The 27,312-nt window shown below is 47.6% G+C and overlaps 2 protein-coding genes across 2 annotated transcripts in view; both read right to left on the reverse strand.

The window, feature by feature from the left end:
* The window catches only part of CAPN5 (calpain 5), a 101,503-nt gene that overhangs the window by 34,302 nt on the left and 39,889 nt on the right, over positions 1-27,312 (reverse strand). Inside the window, exon 3 of the mRNA XM_063127244.1 lies at positions 16,284-16,415. Coding sequence (XP_062983314.1) covers positions 16,284-16,415 — 132 coding nt within the window. The remainder of the gene's footprint in view (positions 1-16,283; positions 16,416-27,312) is intronic.
* OMP (olfactory marker protein) lies at positions 5,926-6,405 on the reverse strand. Its single transcript, XM_063127869.1, has one exon. It carries the CDS (start codon positions 6,403-6,405, stop codon positions 5,926-5,928), a length of 480 nt encoding a protein of 159 aa, XP_062983939.1.

Raw genomic sequence — 27,312 nt, forward strand, 5'->3', positions numbered from 1 at the left:
CCCATCAACTCATACTGGCTGAGCATGGTGGGAGTTGTAGTCCAAGGCCATCCGGAGAGCCACCCGCTTTGGGGAAGGTTGGTATAGATCACTCTTCCCTAACCTTGTCCCCTCCCCAGCTGTGTTGGGGACTACAAATCCCACCATCCCCAACCAGCACGAACAAAGAAGAGTTGGAGTTGCTACAGCTTCTGCTGATTTTAAATGGTGACGTTTGTTGTCTCAGGTGCTTCACTGAAAACAGAAAAGGCATCAAACAAAACAAAGCCATCAAAATGACAAAAGGATCACAGGCTGGGAAACAGCATTGCAGAAATTTTCTCTTTCACTATAACTTTTACTTTTTACACAGAAGAAGACGACTCTGTTGGAAGCTTTGAGTGGCCACGTTCGATTTTATTTTCCGTTACAGAGGAACGCATACATCCAAGTGCCCGGCTCAAAAGAGTGGGAAAAGAGAGGTACCAGCACACCAAAGAGTAGCAGTTACTACAGGTTGGACAGTTACTACAGGTTGGACAGCAAGAACCAGTTGTGTCATTGCAAACGGGCTGGTGTGAAGCAAGCAACTTCCTGGCGGATCCTTGGTGTGGATGTTGGTAAAGTCCATGGCCACTTTGAGCAAGAAATACACACTTCCTGCTCATAGTGGTCATGGGCTTTACCAACATATAAATTACAAAACTAGGGTGACCATATGAAAAGGAGGACAGGGCTCCTGTATCTTTAACAGTTGCGTAGAAAAGGGAATTTCAGCAGGTGTCCTTTGTACATATGGAGAACCTGGTGAAATTCCCTCTTCATCACAACAGTTAAAGCTGCAGGAGCTATACTAGAGTGTCCAGATTTAAAAGAGGGCAGGGCACCTGCAGCTTTAACTGTTGCGATGGAGAGGGAATTTCACCGGGTTCTCCATATATACAAATGACACCTGCTGAAATTCCCTTTTCAATACAACTGTTAAAGCTACAGGAGCCCGGTCCTCCTTTTCATATGGTCACCCTATACAAAACCCTTCTTTGACCAGATGAATGGTTTGTGAAAAATGAGGCCTGGTTCATGTTGCTGAACTCGTCAAGATATGGAGCGCACAATTCTGTGTACACACACAGGTACACAAATGGGAAGCACGGAGAACCAGGCTGTAGACATGGAGAGGTGGTGGGCATTTCTGTTGTTGCATTTCTGTTGTTGCAGTGGTTGGGGAAGGGGCCCGTTTCACCATGGAGATGTTCACCGCACAGGCGAGCCTGGACCAAGCTAAACTCTCTCATTACTGCAAGTCACATATCCACAGCCGTGATCAGTGTAAACCAGGTTTCAGTCTCTGGGTTAGCCGGGACATACGTTCCCAAGCAAGAGTCTGAGCTTATGTAGTTAATATATTATAACACACACTGGCTGCCAGGAGTAGTTTCCAACATGTGTCCTATTTAGAGTAGACCCGTTGAAATGAATGGGACAAAGGTTAGCCTCACCTAACCAAAGTGCTATTCATTTCAATGGGTCAGCTGTAAGTAAGGCTAACATTGGGTAGGGTGACCATAGGAAAAGGAGGACAGGGCTCTTGTGTCTTTAACAGTTGCATAGAAAAGGGAATTTCAGCAGGAGTCATTTGTATATATGGGGAACCTGGTGAAATTCTCTCTCCATCACAACAGTTAAATCTGCAGGAGCTATACTAGAGTGAGCAGATTTAGAAAAGGGCAGGGCACCTGCCGCTTTAACTGTTGTGATGAAGAGGAAATTTCATCAGGTTCTCCATATATATGAGCCTTGTGTGGCACAGAGCGGTAAAGCAGCAGTTTCTGCAGCTGAAACTCTCCCCACGGTATGAGTTCGATCCCAGCGGAAGCTGGTTTCAGGCAGCCGGCTCGGGTCGACTCAGCCTTCCATCCTCCCGAGGTCGGTAAAATGAGTACCCAGTTAGCTGGGGGAAAGGTAATAACGGCCAGGGAAGGCAAGGGCAAACCACCCCGCTATAAGGCCTGCCAAGAAAATGTCAAAAAATGAGTACCCAGTTAGCTGGGGGAAAGGTAATAACGGCCGGGGAAGGCAAGGGCAAACCACCCCGCTATAAGGCCTGCCAAGAAAACATCAAAAAATGAGTACCCAGTTAGCTGGGGGGAAGGTAATAACGACCGGGGAAGGCAAGGGCAAACCACCCTGCTATAAGACCTGCCAAGAAAACATCAAAAAATGAGTACCCAGTTAGCTGGGGGAAAGGTAATAACGGCCGGGGAAGGCAAGGGCAAACCACCCCGTTATAAGGCCTGCCAAGAAAATGTCAGCAAAAGCTGGCATCCCTCCAAGAGTCAGTAATGACTCAGTGCTTGCACGAGAGGTTCCTTTCCTTTCCTTCTCCATATATACAAATGGCACATGCTGAAACTCCCCTTTCAATACAACTGTTAAAGATACAGGAGCCCGGTCCTCCTTTTCATATGGTCACCCTAACATTGGATCCTACCCTAGGGGTTTGGGCCACCTTCCAGGGTCCCTCATAAGCCAAAATGGCTCAACAGATGCCACACTACAGGCTTAAATGCATCCCCCCCCCCCGCTCCCACACGCATAGGTCAAACTACACATTACGTTAATTGCATAGCCTGATTGTTTTATTGACTTCAGTGTAACTGCGTATGGTCCCAATTTGGATCTGGACCAGCACACACCAGGAGGGGAGAATTAAGCCTTTCCATACACATCCCAAAGTCCACTCCACTGTGGGGAGGGGAGAAGCTAATTTTTTTTTGGAAAAGACTCCCTTTACTACAATGATTCTTTCCTTCTTTTAACACCCCCCCTCCAAGCAGGGGTGCATGTTTGGAATTCGGAGGAAAAACTGGTGGGGGGGGGGAGAGAGAGCTTTAATCTGCTCTCGATCTGAACCTGGCTCAGCTCCACGCTATGCAATTAACATGGTGTGTAGCCTTTTCCTAACATTTGGCTAGAGCAGAAGAGCTGTCGTTGAGCCCATTACATAAAATGGCTCAGAGCACTCTGAGAGTGTTTCTTTGAACCGCCCCGTCTTTGGACAACCGTTTCCGGAGCGAGCAGCTTGCCTAGATCAACAGCAAACAAGATGCAGTGTGAGATATTCTTTGCCCTATGCCTCGGCCCTCTACTCTTCCAATGCTGTTACCATCAGCTGCCTGTAGCCTTTTGCTCTGTACCGCAGCTCCGCCCATTCTCCCCTACTGCCTGCAATGCCTACGACTCCCTCCCTGGACACAGGGGCAAGGGGCTGACATTTTTCCTTCCCTTCAAACCCCTCCTCGGAACCCACCCTTTCCCTCATGCTCTTCAGTTTCACTCCTTCATCATCCTCATTCCCAACTACCAGCGGAGCTAAGCAGGTGAAACTATGCCTTCTCCCAGATTTGCTAACCTTGACTTTCCATTCATTGACTGTTGGTTTATTTATTTATTTATTGCATTTATATCCTACTTTTTTCCCTGCAAGGAACCCAAGGCAGCGTACATAATCCTCTTCCTCGCCACTTTATCCTCACAACGACAACCCTGTGAGGTAGGCTGGGCTGAGAGTCCGTGACTGGCTCAAAGTCACCCCATGAGTTCCCATGACCGAGTGGGGACTAGGACCTGGATCTCCGAACTCCCACTACGCCACACTGGTTCCAGTGGTTCCTAAGCATGGCTCCCCAGATGTCATTGTACTACAACACCCACCTCCCCAGGCATTGACCACGCTGGCTGGGGTTGGTGGGAGTTGTGGTTCAATATCATCAGGCACCCCGCAGCTGGCAACCGCTATTGAGGCATGTAGTAGTAGAGGCTAGTGTCTGCAATTTTAGTGGGGCTGTGGATCCATTCTGGGTTTTGGTCAGAACTAGCCAGAACTTTAAAGGACGTCTTCAAGGTTCTGAACCCTCTCCCCAAACTAGGTTCAGAACAGTTTCTTTAGCGTTCTGGCTAGTTGTGACTGAAACTCAGGATGGATTTGCAGCCCCACCGAAAACGGAGCCACCAGCCTCCAATGGAGATGGGCCCAGAGCTGCAGAATGCAGCTGGTGCAGGATGATGCTCAAGGAAGCACAGTGGCAGCTGGTGAGACTCTTATTCTGCCTCAGGGGCTGAGGCCCAGGCTGAACAGGCAAGAGAGGCGCTGCCCAATCTGCACACATAACTGAGCTGCTGTTGCAAGGGAGTGCCCAGCAACTGCCCTAGGAAATCTGCCCATTTGTGATAAATATTCTCCAAGGTGTTTGTCCTTCCACCCCCAAAAACGTTAGCTTTTGCACGGACAGGCCCACCCCAGGAAGCACGAGGCCCCCTTTCCCTCCCCAATGCACTTTAATCGGGGTTCGGCATTATGATTGCAATATGAGCTCCATCTCCAGCACCCAGCCTCTCATGGAAACCACAAGCAATTTCCTACGGCCCAGAATCGATAGATGCCAGCAAAATGGAAGTGTGTTTCTCCTTTTTCAGCCACAACAGCATCCCTAATGAGCGCTACTCACAAGGAGAGACCGGAAAAACCAGCAACCTTGTTGGAAAACAAATGGCTGTTGAGGTCTTGAGGGACTGCTACAGATCTTCGGTTTTGTTTGTTTATTTAAGGAGAGAGAGGAGGGTGGCATACGTGCTGTTTTCCATTTCTCACTCTGGAAGGGGCTCACATTCAGGTTTGCTGTTGTTGTGGATGCGATTATCAAAGGTTCCAAGCAGCAGGCAGTGAAAACACCTGGTCAGGGCCAAGAGAGGCAGGGGAAAAATCCATCCCAGAGTCGCATAAGCAAATAAATGAATACATAATTAAATTCAGATGCCCTTGCCTATGTATAGCAGCATTATCAGACATGTGCAAAAATATATATCATATAGATAGATAGATACCCTTCCATTCTACCTCTGAGTTCAGCAAGGAGAATACGTGTATTGTATCAATGGCTCAGGTTTGCAAAAATAAATAAATAAATAGCTTTACATTTACAGGATTTTATTCACCTTGTACGATTGTGAAGGGTTTTTTCCCCTCAGGTGTGGCAAAATAATTTATTCTGAGAGAAATAAAGCAGTGTGAAGCAGCGGGTGGATTTGAGTCTGGGAGACCTAGGTTCAAATCCAATCCTGGCCACAGATTCACCAGGAGACCAACATGTTCTCTCTGATCCTCAGTTCCCCGTTTGTAAAATGATATCTACTTCACAAGGATGATAAGAGAGAAGAAAAAGGGACATCTTTCTAATACTTTCTGCAACTAAAGCGCTCCAATTTGGTGAGTGGAAAAGAAAATAAGACCTGAGAGTATGTTGATAGGGGGAGGATAGGAAAATGAGTCAATAGATCCTGCCGTACTCTTCCCTTACTTTAATGATAAAAAAATATTTTCAGGTTTCTCTCGGCATCCATGAGGGCTAGAAACTTGCTTTGAGAAGGTAAAAGAAAGTTACAATCCTCAGGTTTCCACCCAAACTCCTGATTCCACGAGAGACGATATACTCTGCTCTGGAACACAGTCAGCTGCATGAAGGTTCCCAGACTTCTGGTGTAAAGAACTGGAGCGGGGGGACTGTCAGCTGATCCAGGTGCTCTTGCTTTCCTTTGTATCCAGCCCTGCGAGGTAGGCTTCTGAGATTGTCATATGGCCTTTTCACTTTCGCACTGAATGGGATTCTTGAGTTGTTGAGGGCTGTTCCAAAACTTCCAGAGGCAACGAGTCTCCCTTCTCAGCAAGATGCTCGTCACCCGTGCCAGGTTGCTTTCTGCCTTTGTGCATGCGAGAGGACGAGGCGTTTCAGCACACCTAAAACTGCAAGCCTGGCATCTATGCAATTTTTAACAAACCACCGTTGCACGCTTCACCGGTGTTTTCCAGAAAATGGCAGCCGCAGAGCCAAAAGCAAAGATGAAAGCGGGAAACGTAGGCAGGCAAAGGAGACCCGGAGAGGTCCAAATTCAGGCTTTGAACACCACCGAGCACTTCACGTGAGCCGGTTCGAGACCATCGCTATACACCAGGAGAAAATACATCACCTTCCGGATTTTGGCTAACTCCACCAGCCTCTCTCCAAATTCCAGGGCGTCGGCCTCGTTCCACTCCACCTCTTTGCCCCCTGGCTTCTTCCAGAACACCGCTGCCGGCTCTAGCAGCTGCCTCCGCATGAGGTTGGTAAGGTCCGGCGTCCAGTGCTGGGAAGTGCCCACAATGGACAGCTTGCCCGGCTTGTGCAGCCGGATGTTCCAACGCAGGAAACGGAGGTCGTGCTGGCGGGAGAAGTCCACGCGATAGACAAACTCGTCGGCCTGCAGGAGCTTCTCGCCCTCCTGCGGCTTCTCGTTCTTCTGCTGGAGGCTCTGCGCTCGGAGCTTCATGCACTTGGTCAGCTGAAGGTCCTGCACCAACGGGAGCTCCAGCTCGCCTGCGCCTGAAGCCATGGCGCTTCGCTCTGCGTGTTTCTCCCTCCGCTCACTTTCTTCTCTCCGGCAAAGTTCTGCAGCCCCGTTTGCCTCTCCTGACCAGCCAGCGTATGGAGAAGAAGAAAAATACTTGCAAACTCTCTCTCTCTCTCTCTTGCATCCCCTCCTGTCCCAGCGGTGCTAGGCAACCCGGGCTGGTGACGCGAAGGGCCCTCGGGGGGTTTCCTCTGGGTGCCCTCATCTCATTTGCGGAGGAACACATCCTGACACCCTGCGATAATCTATAGGGATGACATCGCTGATGTCAGCCTCCCTGACAACCCGCCTGACAACCACGGCTGGGCAAAACACACGGCGCTCTCGTTTAGAGTTAAATGAGGTCTCCAAAGTGCGAGGAGGACGCTGCTTTCGTCGAGGAGGCAGGGAGAGAAGAGGGCATGTGACAGTTTTGCCTTTGGGGAAGCAGCTGGGGGTCACAGCCATGTGCTGGGAACACGGGGAGGGGAGAGAGGAAGATACAGAGAGACTTCGGTCATTTCTACACCTGCAAATGACACACAGGGGATCCCGGGAGCAGGCAGGGGATGATCCCTCCGTTTTCCTGGGATAATCCTTAGGTGTAGAAAGGGCCTTCCTCTCTTCTCACTCCGTATTGCGGGGTGGAGAACCTCTTTCAGCCCGTTGTAGAATGTTGTAGAAACTCTTGGGGAGTCACATTCCCGTAGTGGGTGGGGCAAAAAGGCCAGGGCCAAAATATCAAAAATGCCAGCCTATTTTATTCTAAAGCTCTTACCGCCAGCAATCAAGGCTTAGAAGAGACACTGCAACCTCTTGCAATGGGGAAAAAGTGCACAAAAGCTGAGATACCACGAAACAATCAGTAGTCAGGGGGAAAGAGGTGGAGCCAATGAAAGAGGGTGTGTCCCTGGAGGGCCAGATTTGGCCCGTGGCCTGAAGTTGCCCACGCTTGCCCTACTTCAACTAAGTTTGTAACTAAGTATATTATTATTATCTCTCTTTTCTCGCTCCTGGTGGTTTTTCTAGATGGACATGTCGGGCTTTGCCAGGTTATGCTGTCTTTTACTGATTCAGGAATTTCCTGACCATTGAGCATGTTTTAAGTATGACTGCTTTCTGGATGTTGGTGTTGATGTATTTTGGTAGGCCCAGTTGCCACATAGTTTTTTGATGTGATGCCGGTGACTGATATGACTAACGGAATAATTGTGACCTTTTCCTGTTGCCATAGTTCTTTAACTTCCACAGCCAGTGGTGTATATTTTCCTCTCTTTTCCTCTTCCTTCTCAACAACATTTTTGTCATTCGGTATTGCTATGTCGATGAGGTATGTGTGTTTTTCTTTTTTGTCTATGACTGTTATGTCTGGTCAGTTGCGATGATGATGATGATGATGATTTGCCAGTTTAGTCAACGGAACCGAACAGTAAAGCTATCCCTGCACTGTCTCTTTCCTAGTTGCAGTTGGAGAAGGCGAGCAGGGGGAGATGTAGCTTGCACATTTGACCGCTCTCCCATTTTAGGGGCCTGCTCCCTGCAGGTAGAAAAATAGTATGTCAGGCAAAAAAAAAAAGGTAGGCTGAAACCTTCTCTCTGGCCTTGTATTTTTCCTGTGTTGTTCTTCAAACATGCAAACAAACAAACAAACAAAAACATTTCTTGTTTTAACTGGAGATGCCAGAGATTGGGCCTGAGACCTTCTCCGTGCAAAGCATGTGCTCTACTACTCATTTATGGCCAATCCCTCGGCCAGGGAGCGGGTTCGGTTCCTCGTTTCACCTATGCCTTGCAGCCCGGCAACTCCGCCTGTCCAGAAGGCAACTCGCCACAAACAGTGACTCGGAACAATGAGTGGGGGAGCAAAGCTCGGCGTAACCGCTCCAAAGCCCCAGGTTCGGTCCTGGCATCTCCAGGCAGTGCAAGGAAGGGACCCTGACTGAAACCCTGGGGAACTGCTGCCAGTCAGGGTCGATAATGGACCAAAGATGGACCAAGGGTCTGACTCAGTGTAAAGCAGCTTCCTTTCTTCCTATGAGGCATTCAGCCTCATTTCCATCCTTGAAACTCCTTCCTTCCTTCCTTCTTTTCCCTCCGTTCCTTCTTCCTTCCTTCTCATTCCCTTCCTTCTTTTTCGTCCCTTCTTCCTTCTCCTTCCTCCTCTTCCTTTCCTTTCCTTTCCCTTCCTCCTTTCCTAGACTAACAAGCAGCAGGGCACAGCTCCCTTCTCCCCAGCTTCCACCCCGAGCGCAAAGGGGATGGAAAATCAGCATCGAAGGAACAAACAAAAAAGCTACGGGCTACCAAGGGAGAAACGCCGAGTTCTGAAATAACGAGGCTCCCGCGGGGCCTCCTCTCCGGCTTGAATGGGGCCTCCCAGGCTCAAAGAGCTGGGAGCGGAGAGGGAGGCCGTGTGCAGAGCTGCACGAAATGCTTCCTAGGAAGGAAGTCAAACCATGAGAAGGTGCTGCAAGCTGCATTGACCGGCAGCCAAAGCAGGGATGGCAGAGGAAAAAAACTTTGTTCCTTAAGATTCTGGCCCGCTTGCATTGGCTGCCTATACGTTTCCGAGCCCAATTCAAGGTGCTGGTTTTAACCTATAAAGCCCTACATGGCTTGGGACCACAATACCTGATGGAACACCTCTCTCGACGTGAACCTACCCTACACTGCACTCAACATCTAAGGTCCTCCTCCAAGTGCCTACTCCGAGGGAAGCTCGGAGGATGGCAACAAGGCAGAGGGCCTTTTCAGTGGTGGCCCCCCGACTGTGGAATGATCTCCCCGATGAAGCTTGCCTGGCGCCAACATTGTTATCTTTTCGGCACCAGGTCAAGACTTTCCTCTTCTCCCAGGCATTTTAACAGCATTTAACAACGTTAAGTTTGTTTTTAATGGACCCCAGAATTGTTGTTTTTAAATGGATACTGTTGTTTTTATACTGTTGTTTTATGTTTTTGATGGTTTTTAAATTTTGTATACTTTTAATGTTTACCATTTTTAATTGTTGTAAACTGCCCAGAGAGCTTCGGCTGTGGGGTGGTATATAAACGTAATAAAATAAATAAATAAATAAATAAATAAATAAATAAGTAACCCTGCTGAGAGTTAATCATTCAGTCTGCGTTCAACAGCTCGTGCAAAATGCAGCGGCCAGATTGATAGCTGGAACAAGGAGGTTTGGATATATAACACCAATTCTGGCCCGCTTGCATTGGCTGCCTATACGTTTCTGAGCCCAATTCAAGGTGCTGGTTTTAACCTATAAAGCCCTACATGGTTTGGGACCGCAATACCTGACGGAACGCCTCTCCCGACATGAACCTACCCGTACACTGCGCTCAACATCTAAGGTCCTCCTCCGAGTGCCTACTCCGAGGGAAGCTCGGAGGATGGCAACAAGGGAGAGGGCCTTTTTGGTGGTGGGCCCCCAACTGTGGAATGATCTCCCCAATGAGGCTTGCCTGGCACCAACATTGTTATCTTTCAGGTGCCAGGTCAAGACTTTTCTCTTCTCCCAGGCATTTAACAGCATTTAACAATGCTAAGTTTGTTTTTTAACGCACACCAGAACTGTTGTTTTTAAATGGATACTGTTGTTTTTATACTGTTGTTTTATGTTTTTGATGGTTTTAAATTTTATATATTATTAATGTTTACTGTTTTTAACTGTTGTAAACCGCCCAGAGAGCTTCGGCTATGGGGTGGTATATAAATGTAATAAATAAATAAATAAATAAATAAAATAAAATAAAATAAAACAGACACAGCCCATCAGTCGCAAGAGTTCATTTCAAAGAAGAAGCCTTGGCAAGGCGTTTAAAGGAGAGGGGAAGAAGTTAGTGAGTCCTAGGCTGGGTTCCCATGACACGCTAAGCCATGGTTGTTATTGAACCGTGGGTTATCATGTGGTCTGAACACAGAGCTTTTCCCACGTGCTTGCTAGTTAACCAGGCGGTGTGGTTCATTAACCCAATAACCAGCCATGGCTTCAGAATGAACAACAGAATGAAATTTAATAGGGATAAATGCCAAGTTCTACATTTAGGGAATAGAAACCAAATGCACAGTTACAAGATGGGGGACACTTGGCTCAGCAATACTACAAACGAGAAAGATCTTGGAATTGTTGTAGATCACAAGCTGAATATGAGCCAACAGTGCGATATGGCTGCAAGAAAGGCAAATGCTATTTTGGGCTGCATTAATAGAAGTATAGCTCCCAAATCACGTGAGGTACTGGTTCCTCTCTATTCGGCCCTGGTTAGGCCTCATCTAGAGTATTGCGTCCAGTTCTGGGCTCCACAATTCAAGAAGGACGCAGACAAGCTGGAGCGTGTTCAGAAGAGGGCAACCAGGATGATCAGGGGTCTAGAAACAAAGCCCTATGAAGAGAGACTGAAAGAACTGGGCATGTTTAACCTGGAGAAGAGAAGATTGAGGGGAGACATGATAGCAGTCTTCAAATACTTAAAAGGTTGTCACACAGAGGAGGGCCAGGATCTCTTCTCGATCCTCCCAGAGTGCAGGACACGGAATAAGGGGCTCAAGTTACAGGAAGCCAGATTCCAGCTGGACATCAGGAAAAACTTCCTGACCGTTAGAGTAGTACGACAATGGAATCAGTTACCTAGGGAGGTTGTGGGCTCTCCCACACTAGAGTTCTTCAAGAGGCAGCTGGACAACCATCTGTCAGGGATGCTTTAGGGTGGATTCCTGCATTGAGCAAGGGGTTGGACTCGATGGCCTTGTAGGCCCCTTCCAACTCTGCTATTCTATGATTCTATGATTCTCAAGGTGGGTCATGGTGGGTTAGTGTGTTGTGTGAACTCAGCCCTACCTAATCCAAGATCCCGCCCCCCATTCAGAGATCAGGAAAGAGGTTGATGAAAACGTCAGGCAGAATCAGGAAAGGAATCGAAAATAAAACTGCCAACTTCATACTGCCCTTATAGAAATCTATGGTATGACCACACGTGGAAATTCTGTGTACAGTTCTGGTCACCACACCTAAAAAAGGAAATTCTAGAGTTGGAAAAAGTTCAGAAAAGGGCAACTAAAAGGATAAAGAAAGGTTACAACATCTGGGACTGTTCTGCTACAAAAAAGAAAGAAAGAAAGGCAACTGAGGAGGCCCATGGCAGAGCTATACAACATTATGCACAGTGTGGGGTCATCCCAGGAAGCTGATTGGTGGGGGATTCAGGACAGATCAAAGGAAGTCCTTCTTCACACAGCGCAGAATTAAACTATGGAACTCACTACCACAAGATGTAGCAATGGCCATAAATTTGGATGGCTTTAAAAGGGGGTTGGATAAATTCCTGGAGGCGAAGGCTATCCATGGCTACTAGTCCTGATGGCTGTATACTACCTCCATTATCAGGGGCAGTATGTCTTTGCACACCAGTTGCTGGGGAACATGGGTGGGAGGGTGCTGTTCCACTCATGTCCTACCTGTGGATTTCCCACAGATAGCTGGTTGGCTACTGTCTGAACAGAAAGCTGGAGTAGAAAGGTTCTCCTGATGTTCTTATAACCCAAGTTCCATCACTTTTAAAAACAATTAAATTTCTAGCCGTTTTGCTTATACTAATAAGAAAAACAATCATGAATTAATTGCAGGCAGTATTCTACACGGTCCAATGTCAGTGGGGAGTGACAAGCTGGAGCACGTTCAGAGGAGGGCAACCAGGATGATCAGGGGTCTGGAAACAAAGCCCTATGAGGAGAGGCTGAAAGAACTGGGCATGTTTAGCCTGGAGAAGAGAAGATTGAGGGGAGACATGAGAGCACTCTTCAGATACTTAAAAGGTTGTCACACAGAGGAGGGCCAGGATCTCTTCTCGATCCTCCCAGAGTGCAGGACACGGAATAACGGTCTCAAGTTAAAGGAAGCCAGATTCCAGCTGGACATCAGGAAAAAGTTCCTGACCGTTAGAGTAGTACGACAATGGAATCAGTTACCTAGGGAGGTTGTGGGCTCTCCCACACTAGAGTTCTTCAAGAGGCAGCTGGACAACCATCTGTCAGGGATGCTTTAGGGTGGATTCCTGCATTGAGCAAGGGGTTGGACTCGATGGCCTTGTAGGCCCCTTCCAACTCAGCTATTCTATGATTCTATGACTATGAATCTGCTCTGGGTTTCAGTCTGAACCAGAACCCTTCAGAGTTCTGACAGGTTCTGACTGTAACCTGGAGTAGATTCACTGCCCCACTAACATTGGAGCCACCAGCTTCCACTGATTCCACATAAATGCTCAGTGAAAAGCCAGCCAGCCTTTGAATCAGACTTTCTGGCTCTCATTGCCCAGGCATGGTGTTAAGCGCCAACCTGTCAATGAGATTTCCGGAAACTAAAACACAGTTAAATTTGGATAGTCCTTTACTTCCCCTCTTCCATGTGCCCCGAATCTCTGCATCCTGCAAAACCTCTGGCAAGGGGGGCTGCTATTGTCAAATCCTCAAGGCACGTTAGAAGTGCAATTTGCAGACATTCAGCAGGCTTCCACTAGAGGGCAGCATCTGCCACCAGCTTTGTTGACCCTGGGAGAGCTTGGTCCTGTTAACAGAGGGTCAAATTATTATTATTATTATTATTATTTATTTATTTATTTATTTATTATTATTATTATTATTATTATTATTATTATTATTATTATTATTTACCCGCCTCTCCCTCTGGATCGAGGCGGGGTACAACACAAATACAAACACCATAAAACTATATTATTTATTTTATTTATTGCATTTATATCCTGCCTTTTTTCCTCCAAGGAACCCAAAGCGGTGTACATAATCCTCCTCCGCTCCATTTCATAGAATCATAGAAATGCAGAATTGGAAGAGGCCTACAAGGCCAACGAGTCCAACCCCCTGCTCAATGCAGGAATCCACCCTAAAGCATCCCTGACAGATGGCTGTCCAGCTGCCTCTTGAAGGCCTCTAGTGTGGGAGAGCCCACAACCTCCCTAGGTTTTATCATCACAACAACAACCCTGTGAGGTAGGTTGCGCTGAGAGTCTGTGACTGGCCCAAAGTCACCCAGTGGGTTTCCATGGCCGAGTGGGGACTAGAACCCAGATCTCCCGATTCCTAGGCCAACACTTTAGCCACTACACCACACTGGCTCATCATTTCAGCAGGTGTCATTTTTATGCATGAAATTCCCTCTTCATCTCAACATACACCACACTGGCTTTCTGTTAGCCGCCTTGAGCTGTTCAATTTATGCACAAGAAAGACGAGGTATACATATTTCTACATCTGTACAAGCGTGGCTTGTCTACTGCTGTGACGTCTGAAACAAAAGAAGAGCCCTGCGGGATCAGATCAAAAGCAGTGGAGGCAGGTGGCTCCGGTGTCCGTGGGGTAGGTTTCAGTCAGAACTCTAAGGGAGCTATTCAAGGTGCTTCAGATTCTCCGCCCCACTGACATTGGGGACACCAGCCTCCGCTGGATCAAAGGAATGTCTAGTCCTGCATTCTGTTCCCAAGTGGCCATCCAGACACCTCTGGGGAGCCCACAAAAGGACAGAGGTGGGCATCAGTCAGTTTAACAAACACGCCTTGTTTCAGAAGCCGGTGCAGGACAAATGCATAGAAAATAAATTAATGTGAAGTGCGGCAGACAGAAAAGAACTTTCAGCAACGTATAATTGTGGTGGGATTGTCAGGGAAGAAGAGAAGTAAAAAAGGGAGTGAACCACCTGTGTGCAAAAATAAAGGTTTTACATGTGCATGAAATGGTCTAGGTGGTGGGTTTTTTTTAAAAAAAAAAAATAATCTGCAAGATGTTGAAGGGAAAGGTATATCAATAAAATTAGAGCAGACCCAAGCCAAAGGGTTCTGCATCAGATTATATAGGGGATATATTTATTTATTATTATTATTATTTATATTCTGCCTTTTTTCCTCCAAGGACCCCAAGACAGCATACATAATTCTCCTCCTCCTCTCCATTTTATCCTCACAACAACAACAACCCTGTGAGGTAGGTTGGGCTGAAAGTCTGTGACTGGCCCAAAGTCACCTAGTGGGGTTCCATGGCTGAGTGGGGACTAGAACCCGGATCTCCCGACTCCCAGTCTAACTTCTACACCACACTTGCATTAAGACAGATCTGCTTTATTTACCCCAAGAGAAATAAATTGAAGATAGGTTTCTAAAACTCATCTCCTCATGCTGAATTGTTAGTTGTTTCTGAGAGGGAGGTGTTGATGGTTAGAATTCATAATATTTTCTCAAAGACTGGGATGGTGGATGGAGCAAAGACATTCAGGGATTTAAAACGTGTATTCCAAACATCTATCATATTTTATCTGAACGGATTAGTACAGATGTGCCTATTTTTTAAAAAATTAGCCCTCAGCCCAATCACAAAAGCAACAAAAGCTATGAGGGAGAACATGGACAGGGAGACATTTTTCTCCCTCTCCCATAACACTAGAACCCAATGGGGTCATCCTGTGAAGCTGATGGGTGGGAGATCCGGGACAAATAAAAGGAAGGACTTCTTTACACAGCGCGTAGTGAAACTATGGAATTCCCTTTCACAAGATAGCCACCAATTTGGACAGATTCCTGGAGGAGAAGCCTATCAATGGCTACTAGTCCTGATGGCTAGGTGCTACCTTCAGTATCAGGGGCAGAAAGCCTGCTGGGGAACATGGGTGGGGCCATGTCCTGCTTTGTTGGTCCCTGGCCGATGGCTGGTTGGCCGCTGTGTGAACAGAGTGCCGGACTAGATGGACCCTTGGTCTGATCCAGCAGGGCTCTTCTTATGTTCTTAAGAGAGAAAGAGGTCAGGAATGCAGAAAAGGAGAACAGATGTGTTGACCACTGGCCTTCCTCTCCTAGCACTTTGCCTAGGGTGACCATATGAAAAGGAGGACAGGGCTCCTTTATCTTTAACAGCTGTATTGAAAAGGGAATTTCAGCAGGTGGCATTTGTAGGGCTGTGATCCGCTTCTCCTCGGACCGGAGAAGCAGAAGCGGATCGGGGGGCTCCGCTTCCCCTTAAGGCGGAGGCGAAGAGGATCGGGGGAGCAGCAGAGCGTCATGGAGTGGATCGAGGTGAAGGCGGATCCTTCGCCTCGATCCGGAGCTCCGCATGAAAGGTAAGGGGGGTTTACCTGGCCCTGCTGCCACCGCCCGTGCGGGGACGGCGGCAGAACCAGGTAAGGGGGCAAGGGGGAGGGGGGGTCTTACTTGCATCCGTCCACAGTCCCGCGGCTGCTTCAACTGAGCCCGAGGACTCAAACAGGAAGACCAGGTCGCAACTGCGGCCCAGCCGGAGCTCCGCAGCGGAACGGAGCGGACCCTAGGCGGAGCAAGGCGGGCCCGATCCAGAAGTTGCGAATCGGGAAGAGAAGAGGATCGGGGGGTCCGTGCACAGCCCTAGTCATTTGTATATATCGGGAACCTGGTGAAATTCCCTCTTCATCACAACAGTTAAAGCTGCAGGTGCCCTGCCCTCTTTTAAATCTGGTCACTCTAGTATAGCTCCTGCAGCTTTAACTGCTGTGATCAAGAGGGAATTTCACCAGGTTCTGCATATACACAAATGAGACCTGCTGAAATTCCCTTTTCTATGCAACTGTTAAAGATACAGGAGCCCCGTCCTCCTTTTCATAAGGTCGCACTAACTTTGCCGGTTTGGAGAACCTTCACATTTCCCCCAGAGTTTTCTTCACAATCATGAGCACTAGCAACGTGTTTTTAAAAGCAAACCAAAACAAGTCAAGGGCTGGCAGGAAGCTGGCTTCAGCAGGGTGAAGGCCTCACGAAGCGGATCCACACGGGGCTAGAACTTTCTCCAGACGTCTTGCTGCTCCACAAGGGAAATGGCCCGTGATGGGGCCAAGAAAGGCTCATTCTTACCTTTTGCCACAAGGCCTCCCTCGAGGCCAGTGAGGAGCAGGCCGCCACAAACCAGCAGTTGCCCACCTGGCCCTGGTGCAAGTCATGGGAGCTGATGCCGTCCACGAAGAGGTGGGGATCGTCGCAGATCTCCTGCAAAGAGAAAGGGGAACGAAAATTACTCGGAGAAGATGAACTCCGGCTGGTTGGGAGAGGCAGAGTTGGCGCAGAATAGATTTTGGAAATAAAATAGGGGTTTTAAACCTTGTGTCTCTCCTGCCTCTCCCAATCGTTATATTTATAATAATGATAATAATAATTATTTCTATACTGCCCAATAGCGAAGGTTCTCTGGGCGGTTCACAACGATTTGCACACAAATATAAACTACATTATTCGCCATTACATAATACAACGTTATAATATAACACGGTCTGAATTTTTTTAACCTACAAAATGTAAAACCATTTAAATAGTTACATTTAATTGTTAAAAACATTTTCAGTTACAAATTACATTAAGAGGCCTGCTTAAGGCAGCTGACGTCAGTGCCTCATCATATGACACTAAGTGCCTGAGAGGAGAGAAGGTGCCAGGTGGGCCTGAGTGGAGAGCTCATACCACAGTCAGGGGGCCACCACTGTGAAGGCCGCCTTGGAAGAGGCACTCGGAGGAAGGCCTTGGATGTTGATCATAGTGTTTTAACTTTGTTTTAAATTACTTTTTTTCTTTTAACTGGGAGGCTGGCAGGCTGCAAAGCAAAGTGATGCCCTTCACCGCCACCTATCTTTCAGTTCATAAAATGCATTTGTGTTTAAGAGTTCAGTCTCTACTTCTGTCTTGAACTTATTTACGTTTCACTAGTTTGTTTTCTGGGAAACTAGTGTTTTGTGAGCGGCAATGTCCACCATGGCAGCCATTTTATGAATGGGCAAGCCCCAGCCATTTTGTGAGAGCGCCCAAGGCACTCTTCCAAAACTCCAAGTGTGCCCACCGATTCAAAAGAGTCGGGATCTCTGTATTAGACTTTCTGCATACTTGTCCTTGGTTTTACTAGGCAGATTAGGAAAAGTGTAAGCATACCAAAAGAAAAATAATAAAGCAAAATAAGCCACACGTATCCTGCCAGCCATTTAGCTGATGGAAGTATGTTACATTTCCATGTGAGCACTGTAAAAAAAAATAATCACAGGGTATAATTTTCAGAGAATTGTAGCCATCATTTAAAGAACAACACTCCACTGCTTGTGATTTACAAAGCTACGCTTTGAAATGTGTAGGGAAAACCCACTGCAATCTCAGAAACCAGAACCAGGGCTGAGTCCAGTTCCCTTGACAAATGTGCAATCGCAAATGCATTTCTGCAACAAAAGTGGACCAAATCAGTATCTGTTTGAAGGTGGCGTCTATATGCCACCAATTCAAATACTGAAAATGTTGTAAGCCTCAATCCATTGCATTATAGGAGTTGAGTGTTTCATCCTTCCACTGTTGCAGTATAAGTCTTTTAGCTGTCAAAAGGGCACAGAGAATCCATTTATGCCGACTCATAATTTCCATGAAGCAGGTAAATAATTTAAAAAGCGTCCACATCGGTGAATATTAAAGACTCTTCCAGAACAAAATTTATCTGTGTAATAACCTCCTCCCAAAGAGAAGCAACTACTGGATATTGCCAAAACATATGTTCGAAAGAAGTATTAGCACTACCAGCAATTAGCTGAATTCAACACCATTATTAAAGAGACGCTGTGATGTCCAACAGACACAAAATAAACGATTTTGCAGAATAAGACACAGCCTAAGAGCCATAGACACGACAGGTAGACGCCAAAGTAGCGATCCACGTATTAAGCATTTTGAGGTGGTGCCGACAGCATTTTCTCAAATTCTGAAATGTGACCATAGGTCTAAAAAGTTTGAGGACCCTTGGAATTGACAGTACAAGGGTAGACAGACAAATTGCCTTACCTGGTATAAGGCAAGTTCCTAGGTTTCCTCCTAACTGACACTACATTAACCTTCTCCAACCAAGTGCCTTCCAGATGATTTGGACTATAGCTAGAGATGAACAAATCTTTCCATTTCATAGAATCATAGAATCATAGAATAGCAGAGTTGGAAGGGGCCTACAAGGCCATCAAGTCCAACCCCCTGCTCAATGCAGGAATCCACCCTAAAGCATCCCTGACAGATGGTTGTCCAGCTGCCTCTTGAATGCCTCTAGTGTGGGAGAGCCCACAACCTCCCTAGGTAACTGATTCCACCGTCGCACTGCTCTAACAGTTAGGAAGTTTTTCCTGATGTCCAGCCGGAATCTGGCTTCCTTTAACTTGAGCCCGTTATTCCGTGTCCTGCACTCTGGGAGGATCGAGAAGAGATCCTGGCCCTCCTCTGTGTGACAACCTTTTAAGGATTTGAAGAGTGCTATCATGTCTCCCCTCAATCTTCTCTTCTCCAGGCTAAACAGGCCCAGTTCTTTCAGTCTCTCTTCATAGGGCTTTGTTTCCAGACCTCTGATCATCCTGGTTGCCCTCTTCTGAACACGCTCCAGCTTGTCTGCGTCCTTCTTGAATTGTGGAGCCCAGAACTGGACACAATACTCTAGATGAGGCCTAACCAGGGCCGAATAGAGAGGAACCACTACCTCACGTGATTTGGAAGCTATACTTCTATTAATGCAGCCCAAAATAGCATTTGCCTTTCTTGCAGCCATATCGCACTGTTGGCTCATATTCAGCTTGTGATCTACAACAATTCCTTCTCATTTGTAGTATTGCTGAGCCAAGTGTCTCCCATCTTGTAACTGTGCATTTGGTTTCTATTCCCTAAATGTAGAACTTGGCATTTATCCCTATTAAATTTCATTCTGTTGTTTTCAGCCCAGCACTCCAGCCTATCAAGATCACTTTGAAGTTTGTTTCTGTCTTCCAGGGTATTAGCTATCCCACCCAATTTTGTGTCATCAGCAAATTTGATCAGTGTTCCCTGCACCTCCTCGTCCAAATCATTAATAAAAGTGTTGAAGAGTACTGGGCCCAGGACTTAGCCCTGCGGCACCCCACTCGTTGCCTCTCCCCAGTTTGAGAAGGTTCCATTGATAAGTACTCTTTGAGTCCGATTCTGTAGCCAGCTGTGGATCCACCTAATAGTTGTTCCATCTAGCCCACTTTTAGCTAGTTTGTTAATCAGAATGTCATGTTTCAGTTTCTCCTTTTTCCAATCTCACATTTTCATAAAATTGGAACCATGAGATCCTAACACATTAATTTTTGTATACATTTTGCCTAAGATACATATTTTTTGCAACCAATTTGCAAAAACAGTTTTCAATGTTATTTCCCCTAATATACACAGTTTTGTATGGATTTTTTTTTTCGGTTGGAGAACACCACCTTTACAAAATTCAGAGAAGTGCAAATTTCAAACAGAGCTGATTTTCGGTTTGCGCACCGGTTCGAAAGTGCGCTATTAAGTGGGTTTACATTAGAAGGTAAACTGAACTCATTTCTCCCCCATCAGTAACTACAGCTCCCAGCGTTCCTGACCATGGCAGCTGGGGCTGATGGGAGTTGAAGTCCAAAATATCTCAAGAGGCCCGGTTTGGGGAATTCTGCATTACAACAGCAGCTGGGGAAAAGCATATTCTTCCCTTGGACATAAGCGGAAGGAGGAATGGGCAGCGAAGAGGAAAAAGAATTCACCCACAGGCAGGAAAGTGATAGTACAGCAGTTAAGAGTACGAACTCCGCCAGTATCCAGCTTCCTGTAAGGATGATGCAACAGAGAACAGCCCACTTTCCCCGTCTCCCCAAACACGAGTTGCTTCGGTGTTAGGGGAGATAAGTACAAGATGTTTTGGGGTCAACCAAAACATCCTGTACCGAAAGCCAGATTTCGGCGCAGTAAAGCGATTGTCTTGGCACAGAGACGGGAAACTCTGCTTAGGAAAAAGCTGGCACGGGAGAACCAGTCGCCGTTTGACCTTTACCTCTCTGGAGTCTCTGGAGTCAGAGGCCTGCGTAGGAAAACCAGCAAGCTGTCCAAGGACGGGGAACTTCCTAACAACTTTTCTTGCAAATTCAGCAATCTGGAAAGGCCAAGGCAGGCGTTTCTGAGCCAAGCGACAAACTTCTGGATCTCACACACTGTCTCAAAGAGTTGCAATCGCTCATTCGGAGGAAAACTAGTTCCTAAACCAAATCAGGTTCCAACAGAACCAACCTGGTGCCCCCCAGATGTTTTGGACTACAACTCCCATCAACCCCAGTTAGTGGTCAGGGAATATGGGAGATGTAGTCAAAAACATCTGGAAAGCACTGGGCTGCCTAGCCCTGAGAGAGAGCATCTGAAGCACCCTCTCCAGTGTGCTACCTCCGAGGCAGTAAGCCTGTGTGCACCAGTTGCTGGGGAACATGGGCGGGAGGGTGCTGTTGCACCATGCCCTGCTTTGTTGTTCCCTGGCCGACGGCTGGTTGGCCACTGTGTGAACAGAGCGTTGGGCTAGATGGATCCAGCAGGGTTCCTCGTATGTTCTTATGTTCTTCTCTGGAACAAAGACGAAATTAGATTTGATGGGAAGATTCCAGTTTGATCAGATTTCCTGCGGTGTTGTTTTTAAGAGGGGAAATGCAACCTCAGCAACTCCCTGGCCCTGATTTAAATTAGCTTTGGGCAGGGAGGGAAGGAGGGTCCATTCTCCTCACCTCAAGCTAGTCTCCCAATCCTAATCACTCACCCCCTCAAGAGTTGCCGCTTGTCCCTACAAGTGCGAGAGCTACGAACCACGAAGTCCCCAGTTTGAATCTCGCCATCGCCATAAACTCATCAAATGGCCTTAGGCAAGCCTCTCACTCCCAGCCTCAATTCTCCCATCAGCAATACAGGGGATGATGATAATACTGGCTTACCTTACAGGGCTGTTGTGAGGATGACAGCTACAAAATGCACAGACAACCATCTGTCAGGGATGCTTTAGGGTGGATTCCTGCATTGAGCAGGGGGTTGGACTCGATGGCCTTGTAGGCCCCTTCCAACTCTGCTATTCTATGATTCTATGATTCTAGGTGCTATACAAATGCTGAGGAGTTTTATGACGCTGATGTTAGGGCAGCACTGATGGATCTCAGGCCAAGGTTCAATTTCTAGCAGCATCTCATCAGGGCAGGAGAGCAAGCACCATGGGAGGCTGGTGGTTCTGATGCCAGTGGGGTGGCGAATCCGTTCTGGGTTTCAGAGTTCTGACTGGTTCTGACTGAAACCCGGAGCGGATTTATCACCCCACTGACATCAAAGCCACCAGCCTCCACTGGAAAACATCCTCCCCTTCAGTTTATTATATTATTTTATTTATTTATTTATTTATTGCATTTCTATGCGTCTAAAAGCATATAATGTAGGTGCCAAGCAAACCTCCTTAGGGAGCTCATTCCACAGTCGGGGTGCCACAGCAGAGAAGGCCCTGCTCCTGGTAGCCACCTGCCTCACTTTCTTTGGCAGGGGCTCGCGGAGAAGGACCCCTGAGGATGATCTTAAGATCTGGGCAGGTACATATGGGAGGAGGCGTTCCTTCAGATAACCTGGCCCCAAGCCGATTAGGGCTTTAAATGTTAATACTAGCACTTTGAATCGGGCCCGGACCTGGACTGGCAGCCAATGAAGCTGGAAAAGGACTGGCGTGATGTATTATTATTATTATTATTATTATTATTATTATTATTATTATTTATTGCATTTATCTCCCGCCTTTTTTCCTCCAAGGAACCCAAGGCGGCGTACATAACCCTCCTCCTCTCCATTTTATCCTCAAACAACAACCCTGTGAGGTGGGTTGGGCTGAGAGTCTGTGACTGGCCCAAAGTCACCCAGTGGGTTTCCATGGCCGAGTGGGTACTAGAACCCAGATCTCCCGACTCCCAGTCCAACACTTTAGCCACTGCACCACACTAATTTGCACTTAGCATCCGGTGTTCAGTGGTAGAGTCTGAGAGCCTGGAAAAAGATGGAAAAATTCAGGAGATCAACAATGCAGCTTCACGAGCTTATCCTACGAAGCTGACAGTTGGGAGATTCAAGTCACGGGAAGCGCCAAAATGCGCTACCCCAAAATATAGTGATGCTCATGAACCTGGACAGCTTGCTGCTGCATCCAGCATCAATCAGCCCAACCTATGGGGAGGGGCTGCAGCTCAGAGCTAGGGCCCACACCTTGCATACAGAAGGCCCAGCGATAGACAGATGGAAAAGAAAGGCGAGGACAGCGGCTGGGGAGACGTCACTCAATCCGGCGCAGGGAAGGGGACGCATTAAACCCCAAAACAGGCCCCATTCATTCGCCTTGGCTTAGAAAGGCCCCTTTTGTCAATCTGATCCTGCCTGAACAACTCTTTGCTATCCAAACCGTGTACCGCGAACGGTGGGAGGGCAAAATATCCCCTTCCAGCAGAAAACGCCTCCCAATTCCATTCAATTAGTCGGCTGCTGCCTCCTGTCAAGCCGCAGGTCACAGAACGAGATGAGCAAGGCGAGCGCGGATGATATATTAAGTTTGGGATGCTCAGCAAAGCGGGCCTGTTTTTCATTAAGGAGTCATTGTAGGACATGGACTCTTCCAGAGCCACGGATGAGCAAGGCCGCCTGGGAGGCACATAAATCAGGGCGCCCTGAATGAGGTGTGCCAGCACCATCCTGCCCTTATACAAATCTATGGGGCGACCACACTTAGAATACTGTGTACAGTTCTGGTCGCCACCCCTAAAAAGGGATATTATAGAGCTGGAAAAAGTGCAGAAAAGGACAACGAAAATGATCAAGGGGCTGGAGCATCTCCCCTACGAGGGAAGGTTACACCAACTGGGATTGTTTAGATTGGTCAAAAGGAGGCGAAGGGGAGACATGATGGAGGCGTGCAGAATTAGGCCTGGTGTGGAGAATGTGGAGAGGGAGACATTTTTCTTCCTTCCCATAATACTAGAACCCCCGGGTCATCCCACAAAGCTGATTGGTGGGAGATTCAGGACAGATAAAAGGAAGGACTTCTTCACACAGCGCAGAGTTAAATTATGGAATTCACTACCATAAGATGCGATGATGGCCACCAATTTGGATGGCTTTAAAAGTGGGTAGGATAAATGCCTGTAGGAGAAGGCCAGCAATGGCTACTAGCCCTGATGGTTGTGTCCTACCTCCAGTAGTCGAGGCAGTAAGCCTGGGTGCAGCAGTTGCTGGGGAACATGGGCGGGAGGGTGCTGTTGCACCATGACCTGCTGTGTTGGTCCCTGGCCGATGGCTGGTTGGCCCCTGTGTGAACAGAGTGCTGGACTAGATGGACCCTTGGTCTGATCCAGCATCAGGGCACTTCTTACGTTCTTATGTTATAATCTCATGCCAGGCCAGCATCGCAGGCTAGAAAACTTCATTGCATTGAAAACTGACCCCTCTTCTTCTGCATCAGGAGGGAGCTGGTGTGGTGTAGTGGCTAAAGTGTTGTATCCGGGTTCTAGTCGCCACTCGGCCATGGAAACCCACTGGGTGACTTTGGGCCGGTCACAGACTCTCAGCCCAACCCGCCTCACAGGGTTGTTGTTGTGAGGATAAAATGGAGGAGGAGGAGGATTATGTATGCTGCCTTGGGTTCCCTGGAGGGAAAAAGGCGAGATATAAATGCAATAATAATAAATAAATACATCAAGAAGAAAGCAGGCCTCTCTGGTGGACTTGACTTATCCCGAATTTAATTTTCAGATGCTGCCGGTTTCCAAAACAAGCGCTGCATAGTGCTTTCGAGAGTTCCGCCTACAGTATCTTTCTGCAATCCTTACAACAGGACTGACTGTGGACTTAAAACTGGCCTGCAGAACCAGGGGTTCCTCCAGGGGGCGGGGCTTGCTATTCAAGCCCCGCCCCCTGGAAGAATCCCCGCTGTTACCTCTGATCGCAGATGAGACATATGAACGGGGATGTGGCCGGGGGACTCCTGGTACCGCATGACACCAGGGATTTGGGCAGCCCTGGAGATGCAGCCGCTTCTTCTGGCACTGGACAAGTTGCGTCGCGCGGCGTGAAGCAGCCCCATGGCAATGGGGGGAAAGGATCTTTGGGGGATGAAAGGCCATAACAGAAAATATCAGCAGGTTTGCTCAACCGACATATATTGCAAACGTCACCCTTTCCTCGGCACAGGAATTCTTTTAAAACTGAAGCCAATACGATCCTGGAAACCAAAGAAGCAAAACATCACCCTCCTGAGCCCGAATGCATTCGGCAAACAAGGCACTGAGATTCCCAGAGACCATAAAGGTTGACGCCTGGCCTCCTCCATGCCTTAAACGTGCTCTTGAAAACATTTGCGCCTTTTCTTCGCTTGTCTTTTCTTGGTATAAAAACATCCGTTAAAGTAAAAGATGTTAATGGGTTTACGTGAGTCTCCGGAGACTACATGGTTTAAAAATGAAGGGGGGGAAGCATTTTATCTAAGAGCCCACGTTCCGGTTCCTCCTATGCAGCATCAAGGGATGCACCTTGGGCAGACAGCTAATGATCCGTGCTTGAAACTTTGACACCTCACCCACAGGGGGATCGACACGGATGACAGCAGCTCGAGACGTGATCTAAACTCTGCACCAATGAGCAGTGAACTTCATGCTTCACACTTTAGATAGCTCCTTTAGAGTTCTGACTGAAACCTGGAAAGGATTCACCACCCCACTGACACTGGAGCTACCAGCCTCCACTGCTAATAAGACCATAGGGGTCCTGCTGGATCCAGGATCACTTTCTCCCTGACCGGTCACTGAGGTCAGTCGAGGGTCTGCTCCTGGTGGTTCCACATAGACCCATCCTCCAACTGGAGTCCATCAAGGGCAGAGCCTTCAGCGTGGTGGCCCCCCTCCTATGGAACTCCCTGCCTCTGGATGTCAGGCAGGCACCAACTTTGTATTCCTTTCGGCGCCTCCTGAAAACATCATTGTTCCAGGAAGCCTTTTAAGATGTTTTAGAGTGTTTTTAACGATGTTTATTATGTTTTAATTCAGTTTTATGTATTTTATATTTACTGTTGTTCCCTGCCTAGAGGAGAATGGAGAGGCAGATAAGAATTATTATTATTATTATTATTATTATTATTATTATTATTATTAATAATAATAATAATAATTCCTTAATGACCAGCCATGGTTTACAGTTCACTTTACAATTTGCGTCTTTTAAAAATCTATTTTAAGGTGTTTCATTCTGTTTTTATTGTATTTTATCTTGTACACCGCTCCGAAATTTTGAATGGGGAACAGTATATAAATATTGTAAATAAATAAATAAATAAATAAATAAATTGCAAGGGAAGAGGAATTTGGGGACAAAATCAGAATTAGTCTGCCAGTCCTACTATTAGGCAGAGTGAGGCCGTTGCCTCAGGCGGCAGGTGCTGTGAGGTGGCAGCAAGATGTTGGAAAAGAAAGCTGGGTACCACACAGTCGGTCCCGAGCCCCCTAAGCTGGCCTGCTGCCTTCAGGTGTTGTAGAAGATGACGTCCCATCACCAGTGTGGAAGAAAGCTTTAATTGTCAATCTGGTCTTGGACATGGAATGGGAAAAGGCGCCTCCTCATCCTCCTCCTCTTCCTGAATATGAGCCAACAGTGCAATATGGCTGCAAGAAAGGCAAATGCTATTTTGGGCTGAATTAATAGAAGTCTAGCTTCCAAATCGCGTGAGGTACTGGTTCCTCTCTATTCGGCCCTGGTTAGGCCTCATCTAGAGTATTGCGTCCAGTTCTGGGCTCCACACTTCAAGAAGGACGCAGACAAGCTGGAGCGTGTTCAGAGGAGGGCAACCAGGATGATCAGGGGTCTGGAAACAAAGCCCTATGAAGAGAGACTGAAAGAACTGGGCATGTTTAGCCTGGAGAAGAGGAGATTGAGGGGAGACATGATACCACTCTTCAAATACTTAAAAGGTTGTCACACAGAGGAGGGCCAGGATCTCTTCTCGATCCTCCCAGAGTGCAGGACACGGAATAACGGGCTCAAGTTAAAGGAAGCCAGATTCCAGCTGGACATCAGGAAAAACTTCCTGACTGTTAGAGCAGTACGACAATGGAATCAGTTGCCTGGTGAGGTGGTGGGCTCTCCCACACTAGAGGCCTTCAAGAGGCAGCTGGACAACCACCTGTCAGGGATGCTTTAGGGTGGATTCCTGCATTGAGCAGGGGGTTGGACTCGATGGCCTTGTAGGCCCCTTCCAACTCTGCTATTCTATGATTCCTCTGCCAGCAAAACATCTTGGGCTGGCCTTGCTGCAAACCTTGGGGTTCCCCCCCTCAAACCCTCCCCCCCAAGCTTGCTGATACTTTCCTTTTTTATATACATGGATGGTGTTGCTTTGGCTAAAGAAGGATCCACACTCACCCCTGAATTTCGGGAGTAGAGAGAACGAGACCGTACCTATTTTCCGCCACGGGACGGAAGCTTCCCCGATCTGTTTTAAGGCCCGCTGCCTTAACCTGTTGTATTGCTGCCCCCTGCCTGCTACCGAGTCACACGCACTGCGGGTGCGAACGCAGGAACGCACCTCCCTCCCAGCCTCCGATCCTCTTCTTCGTTTTCATCCATGCATGAAACCACTCAAATTAACACCCTGCATGGCCCTCCGCTCGGCTGAGCCTGGCGGCTTTGCTGATAACGCCGCTCTGCTTTCATGCTTGTAGAGCTAACCTTGGCCTCTCTCTGGCGGGCACGGCACAGCAAGCCAAAGAGCCAAAGGATGCTCAGCGCACGTGGATTAGCAGCGGCGTCTCTGCAGCAGCCAGGACCCAAAATTCCCTTAATGCTCAGACCCAGGGCTTATCTCGCCCGCTCCGGCTGCGGGGTGCAAACCAGTGTTGGCCTGCGTTCGATCGGGTTCAAACTGATACTTGCATGTGGCGGAATTGCAGCCTTATCTTATCAGCACTGCTCTGCCTATTCTGCTCATAAGATTTTTAATCAAAAGTTCGGCATACAGGCAGCCCCAAATCTGCACGAGGAAAAGCAGAAAAGGACAGATCTCTTAGAATCA

The sequence above is a fragment of the Elgaria multicarinata genome, chromosome 5, assembly GCF_023053635.1.
Source record: "Elgaria multicarinata webbii isolate HBS135686 ecotype San Diego chromosome 5, rElgMul1.1.pri, whole genome shotgun sequence".
NCBI classification, from domain to species: domain Eukaryota; kingdom Metazoa; phylum Chordata; class Lepidosauria; order Squamata; family Anguidae; genus Elgaria; species Elgaria multicarinata.

Excerpts from the sequence above, each read along its gene's own strand:
- OMP (XM_063127869.1), bottom strand. The coding sequence starts at position 6,405 with ATGGCTTCAGGCGCAGGCGAGCTGGAGCTCCCGTTGGTGCAGGACCTT.